The sequence below is a fragment of the Delphinapterus leucas genome, chromosome 20 (genome assembly GCF_059928025.1).
Source record: "Delphinapterus leucas isolate spDelLeu-1000000601 "Yukka" chromosome 20, BTC_Dleu_Yukka2, whole genome shotgun sequence".
Taxonomy (NCBI): Eukaryota; Metazoa; Chordata; class Mammalia; order Artiodactyla; family Monodontidae; genus Delphinapterus; species Delphinapterus leucas.
This window is the reverse complement of record NC_143148.1, coordinates 30284838-30304996: the sequence shown is the minus strand read 5'-3', so window position 1 is coordinate 30304996 and position 20159 is coordinate 30284838. Positions and strand designations below refer to the sequence as shown.

Genomic DNA, 20159 nt, shown 5'->3' with positions numbered 1-20159 from the left:
CGTCAGCCCCGATTAATTTTACCTAAAGCATTTATTATACCTCCTATTTTATGGTATTTCTGTCTCTATAGAACAATGCATAGGTTTATAGTGATATATACCTAAGTAGATAGCAGTTGTATGTTTGAAATTTTAAAATTTCATTATATGGAGAGATCACACCACCACCATATTATATGGCAGAGAAAATAATGTTATCCCCATATCTTATAAATGAGGGAATTGAGACTCAAGAAAAATTAAGAGACTTTTACAGAGTCACACAGCATTGCTGAGACTCCAGTACAGGACTAAAACCCATTTCTTTCGACTCTAAAACTTGAATTTTTTTTTCTCTGTGCCTATCTCTGATTTTAATTGCAATGGAAAATTGTATATGCAAAGGGAAACATTCATGGAATAACAGGACTGTCACACATTTAGAAATTTTTATTGATTTATATTTATCTTAACATCTTGTAATTTCAAGTAATTTAACATGGTCTTAATACATGAATATAAGTGCCATTTGGTCATTACTTATACATTTTCTACTTCCCCTCAATTTGAGGATTTACTGAAAGTACTTTCTTGTAATAAAAAACATTAAACTTAGTTGGGAATAATGCATAAATGAAATTTTAAGAAAGACATGTTTTTCTCATATTTAGTTTATCACCATGAAACTTTATCTTTCCATATTAGAAGATGACCTAAGAGTGTAAATCTGACTTTGAAAGGTTTTTATTTTTAATGTTTTGCGTTTGAGCAACCTTTTTTTTCCTGTCACATTAAGAACAGACTTCATCACGCTGCTTACACTTGAGTTTTGTGTGAGGTGTATGGAAGTAAATGTGTATAATGAGTGTCAAAACATTTGTGTCAAAAAAAAATGTCACTTAGGTACGAAACCCGGCAAGCACATGTGATAGTAAATAGAGCTGTAAAATTCTCTAATACAGTTTTTTAAATATATAATGTGTTTTCAGAAGCATAATTGGAAAAACTCTACAAAAATTAACATCCTCCCCAAGATTCTTTACAGCTCTTGTATTTCATGGCAGTGTTATTCATCATTGCCAGTAACTAATGCTCATCACAAACTGCATATATTCCCTGTTTGGTTAGTCATAGTGATAGCATGTTTTTAAAAGGAGAGCATTTGTTTGTTATTCAAAATTGGCTAGTTTTCAGGAGAAAAATGTGACGTGCAGATTGCATTCTCATCTTCCTTTTTCAAATGATATTTTTAATGTGTTTATTATTTGACATATGACATATTAGAGAATCATCTGGTAAGGTAAAATCTTCATGTTAGTATTTGGTATGAGCCTTTTTTAATACGTTATAGCATGTTTGATACTATGCCAAGAAATAAGTATAACTTTAAGAAATGTTCATTTAAAAAACTCAGAATAAAATTTTTGCAATTAAGTCTTTCTATTTGGTCAGAGAGAAATTCTATACTATAATATAGTACAGCTGGGTCTCATTTTTGAAGTTAGTATATAGTTTTAGGGTGATACAGCTGATGAATGCAGTAGTCCTTCAACTCTAATGTATATCAGTAACTTGGAAAACAGTAAAATGGAGGCTTCACCAGCCCTGTGAAACCTCCCCACCTTCCCTCCTCCCCATCCCCCAATACCATCCAATTCAGACTCAGTCAATTTGAGTTTGAATCCAGAGACTCTTGTTAAAGGTGATTTTAAGGTATTAACTCCCTGAGAGACACTCATCTAATAACTATTTAAAAGAAGAGTTGGTCCAGTTTTTGAAGATGATATTAACTGTTTTAAGAATTGGATGATTCAGGTTTTTACAATGTGATAGCCATCTAATATCCAAAATTGAAGCGAGCACTGCTGACCACCCATAGACTCTCTGTGCTCCATTTCTGTAAAGCAGGGATCCCCAACCCCCTGTTAGGAGCCAGGCCGCACAGTGGGAGGTGAGCGGCAGGGAGCGAGTGAATCTTCGTCTGCAGCTCCCCATCGCTCACATTTCCGCCTGAACCATCCACCCCCCACCCCTGTCCGTGGAAAAATTGTCTTCCACGAAACCAGTCCCTGGTGCCAAAAAGGTTGGGGACCGCTGCTGTAACGCGAACACCTGTCCCCTACAATATTCTAGGAGACATGAAAGCTCATATGATCCTAAATGAGCACTTTGTGCTTCCCAGAAATCAAACTGAGTACATTTGGGGCATCGTTTTTCCTTTAGTAAGTGAAATATCCCCATGTTAATATGCATTTAATTTCCACTAGGCCTAACTAAGGTACCTACGGATTTCTTTATGGATGATTAGAGCTTATTCTTCCCTATCTCTCACATTAGGGTAGCCTTGAACATTGGAATAAAAGGAATTCATTCTGTAAGAAAAAAGACCTTACGGTGGAGATGAATTCTTCAACTCTTTTTTTTTTATCTTATCATGTTGTTGATCGAGGGTGTGTATTTACAGTATGCTGACCCATGACTGCCAATGGACATGCCAATGACCACAGGAACCAATGGGCATTCCACTGCAGATTGATATTTTATCACTCCAGCAACATAATGTAACAATGAAATGTGCACAAAGACCAGCTATGATCCCCTCCTCAGTTGTCACTGTAGGCAATGTACAAAAACATTTTCATGAATAAAAGGTTCTCAAAGACTGCTCTCATATGCAGATTTAATCATGTACACAGCCTCTACAAAGAAAATGGAGCCAGATGTGGTTTACCATTTATAGTTACACAGATGGCTCCAAGCATAGAGGAATACAGTAAATTCAAAAGGAATTCCTCGTGAAACTCCAGTGGAATGTAATCCTAAATTTAGAGGGAAGATAGCAGTGGACTAAATTCAGAGTGACTTATGCTGATTTACACTAGTATTTTGTGGGTTTGGAAAAACCAGGCTGCTAAATTGTTCTTAATTTAAACACATACAGCTTCTGATGTTTCTGCCAGATTAACTGTTGGTGATCTTTTTTGCTGGTACTAATGCTGTTGGAACACTACTGTTTCTAATTTTTAGCGGCTGATATAATGTATGGTTGTGCCTATTTCATCATGCTAATTTTTTTTCCGGGTAGTACATACTTTTAATAATAAGAGACACACACACACACATATACACTCACATGTATGTATACATGTGTACGTGTTTGGTATATATACTTTGAAATATATTTGTCCTTTATCAAAAAATGAAAATGTAAGGGAATATTCTTTACTTTAGTATTTAAAGTACATATTTGGATTTCATTTAAACCTAGGTAACTCTACCTTTGATAAAATTAGCTTAAAACATTGGTATACCAGATCCATGTATTTTTTTAAGGTTCCATACATGAAATGAGAACACTGATTGAAGAAACAGATGTCATATTTAGAGAAACTTCTAGAATTCCATTTATTTTTAAGGTCGTGTTATTTTAAATGCAGTAGAAACATTCAGACTGTAAAATAAATATACAGTTTTTTGTTCTTTTGAAAGCTATGCCTCCCAGAAAAGTATCTCTTTTGGACTAAAACCTCAGACTAGCTGGGAGCAACATTAAGGGCAATTTTCAATAAGAAGTTTCTTTTCCATTTACTTCATCATCAGTACAAAACCAGATTTTGTAAATTTCTGGTTCCTTTACTGGGTTTAAAATGAGTAGAAGGGTCAAAGCTGCTGATAATTATTCAGTCATGTCAAGCTTCACAGCTAATAGTTTTCTGCTGAAGTACAGATCAAGATCAGTTTTTCCAAAACCTGGCTATCACCTGGGGAAAACTATGAATCCCTGGGCCCCAGAATCTGCATTTTTAACCTAGCACCAGTGTTTCACGTAGGCCAGCATTTGGGAACCACTGGCCTAAACGAATGTTTACTCTATAGCTTCTGCGTACCATTTAGTTATTTTTCAGCTGATTCTTCCAAAATCCCGGGGCTGATCATTAGTAGATTTTCATGATAGTTTAAACTGCTACACTTTTATTGAGGAATAATAATTCTATCTACATCATTCTTATCAAGGTGTTCTTACTGGGTTTTCACCCCAGTCATGCGTTATGAGTAAAACCGTTTGTTCTTAGCCTATTGCTGTTTGCTTTTTAGGACAAAAACTGCATGATCATTGCTTCTTAATATCAGAATCGCCGTCTTGTAATTCAAAATGCTATCATTTTGTGGCCAGTATTTTGTAAATATGCTATTATCACAGACTCTTTAAAAGTTTCAAATTCTGGAAGTAAAGATCAGGTGGGGAGTCCCTTTTCTCTGTATTAGGGTTTATTCGTGGTAGAGAATGGTTTTGTCCGATGTCTGCTGCTGAGGTTTGGAACTGTGGATTCCTCTGGAGTATGTACAGTATCTGAATTCCTTTACTAGTCCCACAAAAGCTGCACACTGCCAACTTCTCTGACTTTAGAGCTCTAAATTAAGGCCAGTTCCTTTGCTCATCCCACAAACTCTTTCATGTTGCCTAACCGCAGCCTGAGAAAGGCGCCTTGGTTTCAACAGCAGCAGACCAGCATATGTTTACTTAATTCCTAAGACATGATGACAGTGGTCTCTGTGCCACTAAAAGCTTTTCTCTTTATTATTTTCGGTTGAAGCTGATTTCCAAGCTCTCCTTGCCTGTCACGTGTGTTTTGCAGTGCCTTCAGTGCTGCCCATGAAGAGCAATGGAAGTTAAAGGAACAGCAGCTGAAAGTACAGATTGCTCAACTCGAGACTGCCTTAAAATCCGATTTAACAGACAAAACTGAAATCCTTGACAGATTAAAAACTGAAAGAGGTACATGTAAAATGACTACTGACTTACTCGTTTCAGACATGCGTGTTACTCATTGTTATTCACTGACTTGATAAGTACTTATTACAGCGCCTGCTGTTTTGCCAGGCACCTTGCTGCTTTTAGGGACACAGCCTATATTAACAGTCATCCACTTTTATGAGTGTATTGATTGCTCAAAATTTCCCTTTACTCAGCTTAGTGTATATGCCAAAGGAATTATTTTTTTCTCAGAGTTACTCTTGTTCAGGTTGTCTTTAATTTGTTTAATTTTCCTGAATTTATTCAAGAGTCAACAAGTGTTTATTAAAGCACCAGTATGTGCTAGGCACTATTCTAAGTTCTGGGGATACAGCAATGAATAAAACAAAGACCTGGTCCTCATGCAGCATAAATTCAAGAGGGAGAAACTGACAGTAATTAAATAAATATGTGATACACCAGGTGGTGGCAGGTGCAGTAGAGGAAAAAAAAAAAAAGGCAGTGTAAGACAGCGGAGGACGGCAGAAGTCTTGCTTGGCTGTTTTTGATCTGATAGTGAGATGGCTAATTCTGCTCCGTGACAGAGAACTTAAATAAAGAAGCCTTGTCAAGATGTCCCTGCTAAAATAATAATCATTAATAAGTTACATGTTATGAGTCCCAGATCTCACCTTTCTTGTCTCACAGAAGTAAAATAATTATATAATTAAAGTAGATGTCTGCTCTACTATATTATACACACATATACACACAAATGCACAATCAGGGAAGTGAATTAATTGCTCCAAGTGTTGCATCTGTTTGCTCAGCCAGTAGGTAAACCCAACGATGTGATAATGAGGTTGCTCCTTTTGAACACTTGGCAGTTCAGTTGCATGAGAACGTGTAAAAGTTTAATGCAGACTCAGTTAAAAAAACAATTACATATCTAGTCAGTACTCTCTATATTGATTTAGATCACAATGCCATATTTCGTTAACTCTAAGAAGATTTTTTTCCCATTTTAATATCTCTGAAATTGGGAAGCATCTTGTAGGTGATAACATTTTTTAAATTATGGTGTAACTTTTTTTAACATTTTAAGAAGTCTGAAATTGGAACACATCTTATAATCAATGGGGTCTTAATTTCAATGAAATATACGTGCAGTATTTATTTACCAAGTGGTTTAAATGATGACAGACAGTTTATGAAATTTTCTCCAGAAGACTGTGAGTAGAATAAAATGATATGATTTCTGACTGGGTGGATATTTTAAAGTTTTTATGTCAAAGATTCTTAGTTCCTAACTTTAATATGTAGTGTTGAATACCTATCAGAGTGCTTTGTTTAGTAGTTGCTCAATAAATTCTTCCACCGACGTGGAAGGGCTCTGTATTTCCTCTCTCTTTTCTTTCTTGAGGAAAGAGAAATGAAATAAACCTTTCTTGTTCCCGTGCTTTCTGTACTTCCCTAGATATCAAAAATTCCAAAACTCTTATCTTTACACATTTGAATTGGTCTCTGGTAAGAAACTCTTAAGAGGATAGAATCTTGGTGGTCTTTTAAAACCTGTTTATTACTGTTGGATTAAGTCTGGGGGTTCTTTTCAGTCCCACAGCCCTCAACGTAATCACTATTAATATTTTTATATATGTCCTTCCAGAGTTGTTTCTATATGTATACATACAATTTTATAATGTGCTTTTTTATTTGCTGTATTGTGAAATCGTTCCTTCAGTATAAATATAAATCTGCATCATCATCATTTATAATGGCTGTCATAGTTTTCCAGTGTGAGGATGTACCATAGATTGTTTGTTTAACAGTCTTCTATTGTTGAATTTTTAAATAGCTTCAGCTTTTTTAAGTACCCTGAACATCTTTCTACACAAATCTTTACACATTTATCTGATTATTTTAAGAAAAATTGCTAGAACTGAAGCTTTCTTTTTAATGCAACTATTATTTTAGTTATTTTTGCTTGCATACCTGAAATTTACAGGTCTGATAATTTCAGTTTTTGTTTCTTTGTGAAAATGTTAAAATAGATTTTAAGAAAAATAATACAGCCTTTAAACAATTTTTTCCAGGAAAATACTAAACAAAAAATTGAAGTTGTCTATTTAAGGAAATCTTTTAATATTTAGAAAGTTGCTTTTTTGTATTACAGATTTCAAAATTGTTTAATTTTACTTTGAAGTCTCTTCACACAGTTACCTTTTCATGTATCAAGTGTTCTCTGCCAGAAGATGTTTCCCTGGCTTCTTGTAGTCATTCATCTAACTGGCAAATTATTTTTAGAGAATACTCACCTCTTTATTCAAGGTACAAATTAGTTTCAGATTGTGCGAATATGTGGGGGAAGGATATGTAAATGCAGTTTGCATTTGGTTAATGCTTAAATTAACTGCATGTGTTTAAGGGCCTGCTTTTGAAAGTTCCTTTCTATCTTTAGCTGAAATGCATAATTCAGCATAATGCATATGGTTATATTGATCACAGCTGAAGATATTAGCACAAAGGAGCTCTGAAAATTGTTTAGTTGAATTGTTCTCTGCACTCTGCTTATTAATGGTGTGCTTGAAGAACATAATTTTAAAAGAGTGAAATGTTATCTCATTTGAATAAAATGCTGTTTAGCTTAACCTGCTTTTTGTCAAATCATAGGTAAAGAGGTTATTTTTCATCTTGTACAGGGTGCTTTGATTTTTCATATTATAATTCAGCAAGTCTATTCCTCTTTGAACTATAATGTCTCCATACGTTTTAAAGTCCCAGGAGTGACATCCCCAGTAAACAGTTTAAGAAAGGAAAAATATAGTAGAGAATTCTACATAAAATTCAGTAGAGAGAAAGTTACTGGTGCTCAGTAATATCTTCTCCCACTAATAAGTTATTTTCCCACTAATAAAGCCCTGGTTTTAAAAATACCAGGTAAGTGGGAACATAGCTGTTGAACGAAAAATCAGAAAAGGAAGAAATATTTGAGTAAGTTTATTTATACCAGTAGCATATTATTCTCAGGACCCTGCTCTGAAAAATTGAAAGAATAGAAGACAGCATAGGAATAATATACACTGCGTCTGGATGAAGATGGAACGATCATGTCCTTACACTTGTGATTCCCCTCAGAACCCCTAAAAGTTTCACTAGCCAGAGAAGGAAATGACATTATCCTCAGGACCTTGGTTTTACTTCCTGCTGACTACATTTACCTCCTTTTTTGTTACCTAGTCATTCTATCTGGATGTTGTTTTAACCTAATCAACATCAAATAAAGGGTTCCAGATTCTTACTCTACTCTCTAACCAAAAAAGCAAATTTATCTCATAAGAATTCATATTTATTATTAATCCTAATTTTTAGTATAGAGATAAATGTTTGATCTTTACCTTAAATATTTCCAAGTATTGTTCACATTTGGAAATTCTTTCATTTATTTCACTGAGTATTAGTAATTTGTACTCTAGGATAACCTTCTAACCTCTTATCAATAAGAAAAATATTTACATATTTGATGTTTTTGATATTAAAATGGCTCTACATACCCTAGGGTAACTTTTTTTTTTTTTTTTTACTTTTTAGTTTGCCAGAAGTATGTTATATTAAAAATATTCAAATTTAGTTCATTTCTTCTTAACTGTGTAATTTACAGTTTTTACTTGTATATAGCATTTATGGCTTGGGAACACAAAGCTTTATAAAAGTCCGAAACATATTTTTGTATAAAATGCAGTCAGTGTGCAAATGTGTTCATGTAAAGAATTCTTGGCAAATATGTTGATTTCCCTTTTTTTAAGAAAAGGAATGATGATCATAAATCTTTGTGAGCAGGATGAAATTAGTAGAGACACTTTGGATATCATGGTTTAGAGTCAGTCCACAGGGAGCCCACAAAGGAGAATACTTGACCACCACAACGAACTCTAGTAAAGAAGTACACTTAAGAACATAGGACTAAAGAGTAGATTTGTTAGCTAGCTATTATGCTTTCTTTTTTTTGAGTTAAGCATGTTTAATGCAGAGAGTGAAAAATTAGTCTCTCTATGGATTTGCCGTCTTCTGTAGCTCTACCCTATATGCCTGCTTGTGGGTCATGGCAAATGAGCACATAGGCAAAGGTAACCTATCTCCATTCCTAATTAATAGTGTGAACTCTGTGAATAAAGAACACACATGAATTATTATTGATACTACCATGCACTCGTTGAGAATCCATTTCTCCTCTCTTAAAAGATTTATTAAAAATGGGGTTGATTATAATTCCAGAGTTATTATCAAAAATTATCTTGTTTTAATAAAAAGACTTTATGCTGAATTAGGAAAAGATAACTCAAGGAAGTCAATTAGAAAAAACTAAAAGAAAAATTTTTTTTGCATGCCTTTCAGGACCCTTAATAAGTAAGTAAAAATCATAGATTTAGAAACATATTTTCATAGGCATTTTAGATAGAATGTTCCTTTGAAGTTCCAGAGGCCACAATTTCCTTGTATTAATACTGTGAAACTAAGTCCTAAGTTTTTGATAAGCAAGTGAATCATATGGTAGACACATGATAGTGTTCATTTGTTCCTCATTCCCCTGCTGCCTTAGTCTAAGGTGCTAGCTCAATTTCCTCTGTGGCCAGAACAATGCTAGATTGAGCTTGGTGTGTTTCATGAATTAAGTCAATTTAAAATGTGTTCTTATACCTCATTCTCACTTACCTTTCGAATTGTGTCGACTTCATTTTTAAGACCAAAATGAGAAGATCATTCAAGAAAATAGAGAACTACAGTTACAGTACCTGGAACAAAAGCAACAACTTGATGAACTTAAAAACCGCATGAAAATTTACAACCAGGTGAACTATTTTCTCATTTAGGAAACGAACTCCAAATTTTTATCTAAATATTTCATACGTAAAGAAAACACTATACCACAAAGCAAAAGAATACAAATAGATAACTTAGTTTATTAATTCATGGTATCTTGCAGTTTATGTTCCATGAGGGTAATCTACATAGTTGGAATGTCTCTTGCACTTTCCATTGTGAGCTTTTACTTACTCTGTCTTTTGCAGGAGAGTGATATTAATGCTGATGAATTGAGTGAAGCTCTCCTGCTTATAAAGGTAACTTTCTAAACTTCACCATGAATTTCATGTCTACATATAACTCTTTCAGCATAATGATGACCCTTATTGTAACCTTTATACTTGGAGAATGAATTATTCAGGAAAAGTGGTCAGGTGACATTTAGTTACAGCATATACATATTTCATAATGACATCAAAATTACATTAAAGTAGACCTCAAAAACTCTTATTTAAAGCACTTTCCCCAACTGTAACAAACATTTTACTTTTATATGCCCCACTATAAAACTAACCAGCAGTTTTCTGTCCTAAGAGACCTTGGTGCACCCTATTATCTTAAGTAAAATATTGAATTATATATGTCACCAGAAGATATTTTCTAGTTCTAGAATATTCTGTTACTTACAAGAAGACACAGAAAGTACATTTCTTTCCTTTTAGACCATCATGGTATAGATTTTAATCAAATGAAGAATAGAAATAAACGTACATGATTCTTTTTTACTTCGTGAAGTAATAAACTTTTTTTTATTTCTCTGTAATTGTTCCAAGTGTCTATCCAAATATGTATTCTATATCAGGACTGCTTTATTCCTAACGGAAAATGGAAATATATCTGTTTTCAATTAATGATTGTTTCTTACTATATCCATATTAATTCACAGTTACATTTTAGAAACTCTTGTTTTGGTAATAAAATATGTTTTTGTTTTAGGCTCAAAAATCACAAAAAAATGGAGACCTTTCTTTTTTAGAAAAAGTAGACAGTAAAATTAATAAAGATCTAGAACGCTCCATGAAAGAGCTGCAAGCAACTCATGCAGAAACAGTGCAAGAACTTGAAAAGACAAGAAACATGCTGATTATGCAACATAAAATTAATAAAGATTATCAGGTAATATAATACACTAAATCGGGAGGATAGGTTTCCCATAATACTCTACTGATGATTTACATTTCAAAGCAGTATCATGTATTAGCGTCTGTTATGATCTATTATCATGTGTTACCACATGCCTGGAATTTAGCCTTGTATCTAGATACTCCTGACTAAAGAGTTCTAAAACAAGTAATTTTTTCAGTGACTGGTTTTAGGGAACGAATCATGGCGACGTATTCATCAATGCCGGCACGCTCCGCAGTTGGTCCTGCCACAGCCGCCTGTTATATTAGCTTCTAACAAATGGGTCACCACTCCTTAAAAGGGACCCAGAGTTTTGTGGGTTTTACTCCTGGTTAACGAACACTGCCAAGCATAATTTTCTAAACTGTAAGCTCTTTGAAGTCAGGAAACAACGGCTTATAGCTCCCGGTATCCCCAGGATCTAAAAAATGCTTGAATCATAGTTGCTTTAACAAATGAAAATGGAACAAATTCTGAGTAATGAAACTTGTTATCTTTATTTTTTTAGATGGAAGTTGAGGCAGTGACCCAGAAGATGGAAAATTTGCAGCAAGATTATGAACTCAGAGTGGAACAGTATGTCCACCTTCTTGATATCAGGGCTGCACGCATCCAGAAACTAGAAGGTACAACGTGCACAATTCTTTGTCCACAGTAACTAGAGGAGTGGATTTTTACAACAGTTGAAAATGTCATCCAAATGTACACTCATACTTTCTTTTTGCTCTTTTTTTCCCAATTTATTAACTCTAATAATAAGTTACCAGAAAGGCTGTTTTTATCTGATACTTTTCTACTCAAGAATTTTTAGTAATTCCCTACTGCTTTTTGAATTCGGTGTTGCAGGCAAGATTTCAAAGTACTTCATAAAGTAGTACCATAGACTAAATTTAACCACATCATTTCTAATTTCTCTTCTAAGCAAACTATGCATCTCAACCAAACAAGTCGGCTTGCTCTTTGTCAGATGCATCTTGTTCGGTCCCACCACCAGGGCTTTGTCTGCTCCATCTGAACCTCCTTTCTACTCTGACTCCAGGATATACCCTTCCCTGCTTCAGGATCTAAGCAAATGTGTGCCCATGCCAGAAAGCTGGCTCCAATTACTGCTAGCCACCCCTCTACTTGAAATGCCCTTACAGTGGTTTTCAGACTTTAGCAAGTAAGAAAATTACATGGGGAACTTGTTTCAAAGGTAGCTTCCTGGGCCCTACCCCTGGAGATCTTGGGGTCTCTGATTTGATACATTTAGAAATAATTCCAAGCAATTCACATGCAGGTGTAAGACTGTACTTTGAACAACACTACCTCAGCACTTGCCACTTTTACTCTCATGTACTCAAAAAATATGTTTAGGGATTGTATTATATACACCGGTGCAGTTTTGCATATTCTCTATGACTGCAACATAATAAGTTCTACAGTGATAAGTACTTTGTCTCTCTTTCATGCTCCCTGCCATACAGTACTTAAATTCAGTGATCTATGCCAGCAGTAATTTTTTTTTTTAAGGAATTTTGCCTTTTTTTTTTAAATTTTATTTATTTATTTATGGCTGTGTTGGCTCTTCGTTTCTGTGCGAGGGCTTTCTCTAGTTGTGGCAAGCGGGGGCCCCTCTTTATTGCGGTGCGCGGGCCTCTCACTATCGCGGCCTCTCTTGTTGCGGAGCACAGGCTCCAGACGCGCAGGCTTAGTAATTGTGCCAGCAGTAATTTTACACTCTTAAAGATCACTGAGAATCCAAAAGGCCTTATGTTTATATGGGTTATATTCATGATATTTATCATGTTAGAAATTAAAAATGAGAAATTTAAAAAATATTTGGCATGCTAAAATAATAATTAACCCATTACATGTTAACATAAATTACAGTTTTATTTTTTAATAGGTATATTTTCCATACCAAAAAAATAGACAAGCGACATGGTTTTAAATTTTTTTAATTGCTTAACATTTTTGCAAATCTTTTCAGCATCTGTCTTAATAGAAAACAGCTGGGTTTTTATATCTGCTTCTACAGTCAATCTGTTATGATATCACACATCACATAGATTCTGGGAAACTCTATTATACACTTGTAAGAGACTAAGAATGAAAAAGGCCAATAACATCTTAGTATTATTTTTAAAATAGTTTTAACCTCACAGACCTCCAGAACAGTCTCAGGTACCCTCAGGGGTTCCCAGACCACACTCTGAGAACCATTGCTCTAAGTAGAAGGGTTCAGTAACTATCTTCATCTGACTGAACAGGGTTTTCCAAAGCCAAAGAGCAGTGTGTTCCTTTTATTGCAAGTAGTACTCAATAAAAATTCACTTAATGAAATTTTCCTGAATAACAGGGAGGTCACACAGTTTGAGATTTTCATTCCTTTCAAGGCTCACGAAGTCTTTACCAATATATTCTATCTGTGTCCTAAATTCATTGATTGATTCCATAAACATGCTCAAGTTCCTAATGTATCCTAAGCAAAGTGCTAGGCAGTGAGAATACAAACAGAAAAAGCTCGGGCTTTTTCCTCCAAGAACTTGTAAGTTGTGAACAAGTAAGTAGACAGTTATACTTTACTGTGAAGAGTGTGAAGTTAGAAAAATGCAAAAGCTACCAAGGAAACATTGAGGAGAGAATGCCTATTTATACCTGAAGATTCAGGAAAGACCCCACACAGTAGGTTTGGAGGCTTTAAAGATGACAGAATTCACCACTAAGTAAAAACAATGAAAGGCTTTCCAGGAAGTAGATGAAGCAGGTAAAAATGCCCTAAGTGTGAAGCACTGCCATTCATTTGAGAAAATGCATGTGGATCTGTCTGTTTGGAACTCAGGATTAGTAAATGGAGAAGAACCTGGATTTAAGGCTGGTAAGAACCAAATCCTGAAGGCCCCATTTGCCACCCTGATGAGTCTGAACCTTATTAACTTAGAGAAGCACCAAGGAATTTTTAAGGTAGGGAGTAGTACACCCAGAACTTCATTTTGGAGATTATGCTATAGGTATTGGGAAGAATGAGTAAAATTTGAAGGAAGGAAGGAATTGGGTTCCATTAATAATGTGGGTAATAAACACTGAGGGTGTAAGTAAGGTAGCATCAGTGGAGATGCAGAGGACAGGGACAAATTTGCTAAAGACTTAGGAAATATTTTTGAATAGCAGTGACCCTACAGATGTGGGGGGAGTAAAAAAAAAGGGGGGGGAACCTAGGATGACACTGTGATATCTAGCTTAGGCAGCTGGATGAAGGCTAACATCATCACTTGAAATTCAAGGTACAGAAATAACTAGAAGACAATATGAGCCATTCTGCTTTGGGTATATTGAGTTTGTTGTGCCTAGGGGATATCTAGATAGAGGGCTCAGCAAGCCACTAGATGTGTGGGTCTGGAATTGAGGAAAGAAATCTGAATTAAAAATAGAAATATGAGCGTCTTCAGAATATTGATAGTAACAGAAGTCATAAAAGGGGTTGTGATCACTAATCATTAGAGAAATGCAAATCAAAACTGCAGTGAGGTACCGCCTCACACCGGTCAGAATGGCCATGATTTAAAAGTCTACAGATAGGGCTTCCCTAGTGGCACAGTGGTTGAGAGTCCGCCTGCTGATGCAGGGGACACAGGTTCGTGCCCCAGTCCGGGAAGATCCCACATGCCGCAGAGCGGCTGGACCACTGAGCCATGGCCGCTGAGCCTGCGCGTCCGGAGCCTGTGCTCCGCAACGGGAGAGGCCACAACAGTGAGAGGCCCGCGTACTGCAAAAAAAAAAAAAAGTCTACAGATAACAAACACTGGAGAGGGTGTGGAGAAAAGGGACCCCGTGTACACTGTTGGTGGGAATGTATGTTGGTGCAGCCACTATGGAAAATAGTATGGAGGTTCCTCACAAAACTAAAAACAGAACTACCATATGATCCAGCAGTCCCACTCCTGGGCATATACCTGGACAAAACTATAATTCAAAAATATACCTGCACCCCTATGTTCATAGCAGCACTGTTCACAATAGCCAAAACATGGAAACAACCTAAATGTCCATCAACAGATGAATGGATAGAGAGGATGTGGTACATATATACGATGGAATACTACTCAACCATAAAAAAGGATGAAATAATGCCACTTGCAGCAACATGGATGCAACTAGAGAATATCACACTAAGTGAAGTTAAGTCTGAAAGAGAAAGACAAATACCATATGATATCACGTACACCTGGAGTCTAAAATATGACACAAATTAACCTATCTAAAAAACAGAAACAGACTCACAGACGTAGAGAACAGATTTGTGGTTGCCGAGGGGGAGAGGGAGAAGGATGGACTGGGAGTTAGGGGTTAGTGGATGCAAACTATTACATTTAGAATGGATAACCAACAAGGTCCTAATGTGTAGCCCAAGAAGCTATATCCAGTCTCCTGGGATAAATCATAATGGAAAAGAATATTTTAAAAAGAATGTATATATGTGTATAACTGAGTCACTTTTCTGTACAGCATAAATTAGCACAACATTGTAAATCAGCTATATTTCAAATAAATAAAAGGGGATGTGATTACTCATGAGAATATGTAGACTAAAAAGAGGATAAAAACAGAACCCCAGCAAACTAGCAGAGAAAGAGAAACCCTTAAAGAGTAAGAGAGGTAGGGGCTTCCCTGGTGGCGCAGTGGTTGAGAGTCCGCCTGCCGATGCAGGGTTTGTGCCCCGGTCCGGGAAGATCCTACATGCCATGGAGCGGCTGGCCCCGTGAGCCATGGCCGCTGAGCCTGCGCATCCGGAGCCTGTGCTCTGCAACGGGAGAGGCCACAGCAGTGAGAGGCCCGCGTACCGCAAAAAAAAAAAAAAAAAAAAAAAAAAAAAAGAAGAATAAGAGAGGTAGGAGGAGAAGCAGGGCAGACAAGGACATGAAAGCTCACAAAAGCCACAGCAGTGAGAGGCCCGCGTACCGCAAAAAAAAAAAAAAAAAAAAAAAAAAAAAGAAGAATAAGAGAGGTAGGAGGAGAAGCAGGGCAGACAAGGACATGAAAGCTCACAAAAGTTCACAAAAGAGGATGTGGTCATCAGTGTCAATTAAGCAAAGAACTCAAATAACACAAGGACCATTCAATGTAGAAACTGGTTAGTTATTGGTGACCTTTTCTAGAGTAGTTTCACGAGAAAAATAAGGCAGATGCTTTTTGCAGGAAGTTGAAGAGTGTCTGTTAGATGAGGAATTGGAGACACAAGTATACATTACTCTTTCTAGAAAGTTGGATGTAACATGGCGGGGGAAATGTGTATCTAGAAAGAGATACACCTTTTTATTTATTTTTTATTGAAATATAGTTGATTTATATTATTAGTTTCAGGTGCACAGAATAGTCATTCAGTATTTTTATAGATTATACTCCATTATAAGTTATTACAAGATAATGGCTGTAATTCACTGTGCTATACAATATCCTTGTTGTTTATCTATTTTATATATAGTAGTTTGTTAATCCTGTACTCCTAATTTGTCCCTCCTCTTCCTTCTCCCCTTTGGTAACCACAAGTTTGTTTTCTATATCTGTGAGTCTATTTCTGTTTTACTTGTACATCCATTTGTATCGTTTTTAGATTCCACATATAAGTGATATCACACACTACGTGCTTTCTCTGACTTACTTCACTAAGTATAATATTCTCTGGGTCCATCCACGTTGCTGCAAATGGCAGCATTTCATTCTTTTTTATGGTTGAGTAATATTCCATTATGTATTACACCACATCTTCTTTATCCATTCATCTGTTGATGGGCACTTGGGTTGCTTCCATGTCTTGGCTATCATAAATAGTGCTGCTGTGAACGTTGGGGTACGTGTATCTTTTTGAATTAGTGTTTTCATTTTTTCTGGGTATATACCCAGGAATGGAATTGCTGGATTATATGGTAGTTTTATTTTTAATTTTTTGAGGAACCTTCATACTGTTTTCCACAGTGGCTGAACCAGTTTATATTTCCACTGACAGTGCACAAGTGTTCCCTTTTCTCCATATCCTCTCCAACATTTGTTGTTTGTAGACTTTTTGATGACAGTCATTCCAACAGGTGTGAGGTGAGATCTCATTGTGAATTTCACTTGCATTTCTCTAATAATTAGCAATGTTGAGCATCTTTTCATGTGCCTGTCAGCCATCTGTATGTCTTCTTTGGAGAAATGTCTGTTCAGGTCTTCTGCCCATTTTTCGATTGAGTTTTTTGGTTTTCTGATATTGGGTTGTATGAGGTGTTTATGTATTTTGGATATTAACCCGTTGTCGGTCGCATCATTTGCAAATATTTTCTCCCATTCACTAGGTTGTCTTTTCATTTTGTCAATAGTTTCCTTTGCTGTGCAAAAGCTTTTAAGTTTAATTAGGTCCAGTTTGTTTAGTTTTGCTTTTACTTCTTGCCTTAGGAGACAGATCTAAAAAAAATATTGCTACAACTCATGTCAAAGAGTGTTCTGCCTGTGTTCTCTTCTAGGAGTTTATGGTTTCATGTCTTACATTTATGTCTTTAAACCATTTTGAGTTTATTTTTCTATATGGTGTGAGGGAATGTTCTAATCTAGAAAGATATATATCTTTTTTAAAAGCAGCTTCTTAGAAATGTAATGAACACATTTTAAATTGCACTTTTTTTTTTTTTTTTTTTTTTTTGCGGTACGCGGGCCTCTCACTGTTGTGGCCTCTCCCGCTGCGGAGCACAGGCTCTGGACGTGCAGGCTCAGCGGCCATGGCTCAGTGGCCCAGCCGCTCCACGGCATGTGGGATCTTCCCGGACCGGGGCACGAACCCGTGTCCCCTGCATCAGCAGGTGTTCTCAACCACTGCGCCACCAGGGAAGCCCTTAAATTACACTATTAAAGTACACAATTTGGTGAGTTTGGGCCTATGTATACACCTGTGAAACCATCACTATAATCAAGATAATAAACATATCCATCATTCCGCAAAAGTAGAAAAATATATATTTTAGTAAGCTGAAGGGAAGGAGCTAGTAGAAAGAGAAATTGACTTTATAGGAGAGAAGATAATAGAGCAGAGGCAAAGGAGCAGTGAAATCTAAATATTTACCTCAGCTGTTCATTCAAGGGCCTTTTTTTTTTCTTTTTCTGTTTCCCTGGTATAACCTGTATTACCACTTAAGTTGTAATTTTTTTAATAAGTGATGTCAAAATAAATGATAGATTTCTTTATAATACAGTATCATTTACAGAAAAACAGTGTAGTCATAGAATTTAAGATTGAGACTATACACCAAAAGCACTCAGACTTCCTACCACTTCAAAAGCCAGTTTGTATCTTTATATGTCAATACTTTAAAACCTCTAAACTGTGTGTCTTCTCTTGCAGCCCAATTAAAAGATATTGCCTATGGCACCAAGCAGTACAAATTTAAACCAGAAATCACGCCAGATGACTCCGTTGATGAGTTTGATGAAACCATTCACTTAGAACGAGGCGAAAACCTATTTGAAATCCATATCAACAAAGTAACCTTTTCTTCTGAAGTGTTACAGGCATCTGGAGATAAAGAGCCTGTCACCTTCTGTACCTTTGCTTTCTATGATTTTGAACTACAGACAACTCCCATAGTGCGGGGCCTTCACCCAGAATATAACTTTACTTCTCAATATCTCGTTCATGTTAATGACTTATTCTTACAATACATTCAGAAAAATACTATAACTCTTGAGGTCCACCAGGCTTACAGCACAGATTATGAAACAATCGCAGCATGTCAATTGAGATTCCATGAAATTCTAGAAAAAAGCGGTCGAATATTTTGCACAGCAAGTTTGGTTGGTGAGTACAATCTTATAAACTTTGGCTGTTTGAAGCACTGACTGGTTTATACATTAATATGGTGTTCCACATTAGTATCTTCTCTCTCAGATTCAAGGTGCCTTTAGGGTAAGGACAGCATTCTGATATAGCTGCCCACAGTTGATTGGACTCTCTTAAATGTCACTAATAATGTCAGTACAATGGCTATTAATTTTTTAAAGCTTATTAGTGCAAATGCTTATTTACCATGTTGATATCCTTGTTTGATTAAACATTAATTGTAGTACTTTTTTTCTTTTTTTTTTCTTTTTTTTTTTTTTTTGCGGTGCGCAGGCCTCTCACTGTTGCGGCCTCTCCCTTTGCGGAGCACAGGCTCCAGACGCGCAGGCTCAGCGGCCATGGCTCACGGGCGCAGCCGCTCCGCGGCATGTGGGATCTTCCCGGACCGGGCACGAACCCGTGTCCCCCGCATCGGCAGGCGAACTCTCAACCACTGCGCCACCAGGGAAGCCCAATTGTAGTACATTTATCAAAGTTTTTTAAGGAGCTTATCATGTTATCACTGTTACTAAGCACTGGGAATACAGTGATCAGTGGTAAATAAGACAGAGCCCCTACCTTCATGTAGCTTACCTTCTAGAGGGGAAGATGGGCCATAAAAAATATATACATATCATTAGATATGAAGAAAAATTATCAGAGCAAGAGGCTAAAGAGAGAGATGGAAGGTTGCTAATTCAGATAAGGGCTTCCCTACGGGGTGCCATTGGTAAAGACCTGAATAAAGATCCACGTCAGGATCCAGGGGAAGAATGTTTCCAGCAGAGGAAACAGCAAGTATTGTACAAAGGCCTGAGGGAGGAACAAACCTGCCATGTTGGAGGAACAGCAAGGAGGCCAGTGGCTAGAGCAGAGATGAGACTAAAGCAATAGGCAGGGACCAGATCTCACTGTAGAGCCTTGTGGGTCATGGTGAGGTGTTTGGACTTTTTTTCCTCTGAGTGATGCAAGTCATTGGGTGGTTTTGAGGAGAGAAGTAACGTGATCACACATAGGTTTTAGAAAAATCACCCTGGGTGCTGTGGGAAGAACAGTCTGTATGGGCCAAGCAAGAAAATAGGACCATTATCAGGCTATTGCATTAATCTGTGGAAAGATGTTGGTGGCTTGTATTACGATGGTAATGAAAGTAGTGATAAGAATTGGTTATATTCAGTGTATATTTGATTAACTCTTCCTTAAAAGCATGCTCATCAATTGAATGTAGAGTAATGAGGGAAGCAAAGGAGGCGAGAATTTCTGGTGTGAACAACCAGGACAATGATGAGGCCATTTATCGAGGTAGACCTGAGCAAGGAACAAATTTGAGGAAAAAAGCTAAGAATTGTGTTTGAACAGGTTAAGATTGACCTGCCTATTAGACAGCCAAGTGGAAATGTCACCTAAACAGTTGGATATACTAGTCTGAAGGTCAGAGATTGAAATATAAAAGCAGGATTCATTAGCATACAGAATATATTTTAAGCCTTGGGCCTAGATAATTTCACATAGAGAGTGAGTATACATAAAGAAGAGAAGGTGACCAAGGACTGAGCCTTGGGAGACTCCAAAATTTAGAGTTCAGGAAGAAGAGGAAGAGCCAGCAAAGGAAACCAAGGAGTGGCCAGTGAG

General features: G+C 36.5%; 1 protein-coding gene across 1 annotated transcript in view; it reads left to right on the top strand.

The window, feature by feature from the left end:
* RPGRIP1L (RPGRIP1 like) overlaps nt 1–20159 on the top strand; it is a 100792-nt gene that overhangs the window by 28592 nt on the left and 52041 nt on the right. The window contains exons 9-14 of the mRNA XM_022555176.2: nt 4617–4756; nt 9455–9561; nt 9781–9831; nt 10511–10690; nt 11208–11325; nt 18054–18506. Coding sequence (XP_022410884.2) covers nt 4617–4756; nt 9455–9561; nt 9781–9831; nt 10511–10690; nt 11208–11325; nt 18054–18506 — 1049 coding nt within the window. The remainder of the gene's footprint in view (nt 1–4616; nt 4757–9454; nt 9562–9780; nt 9832–10510; nt 10691–11207; nt 11326–18053; nt 18507–20159) is intronic.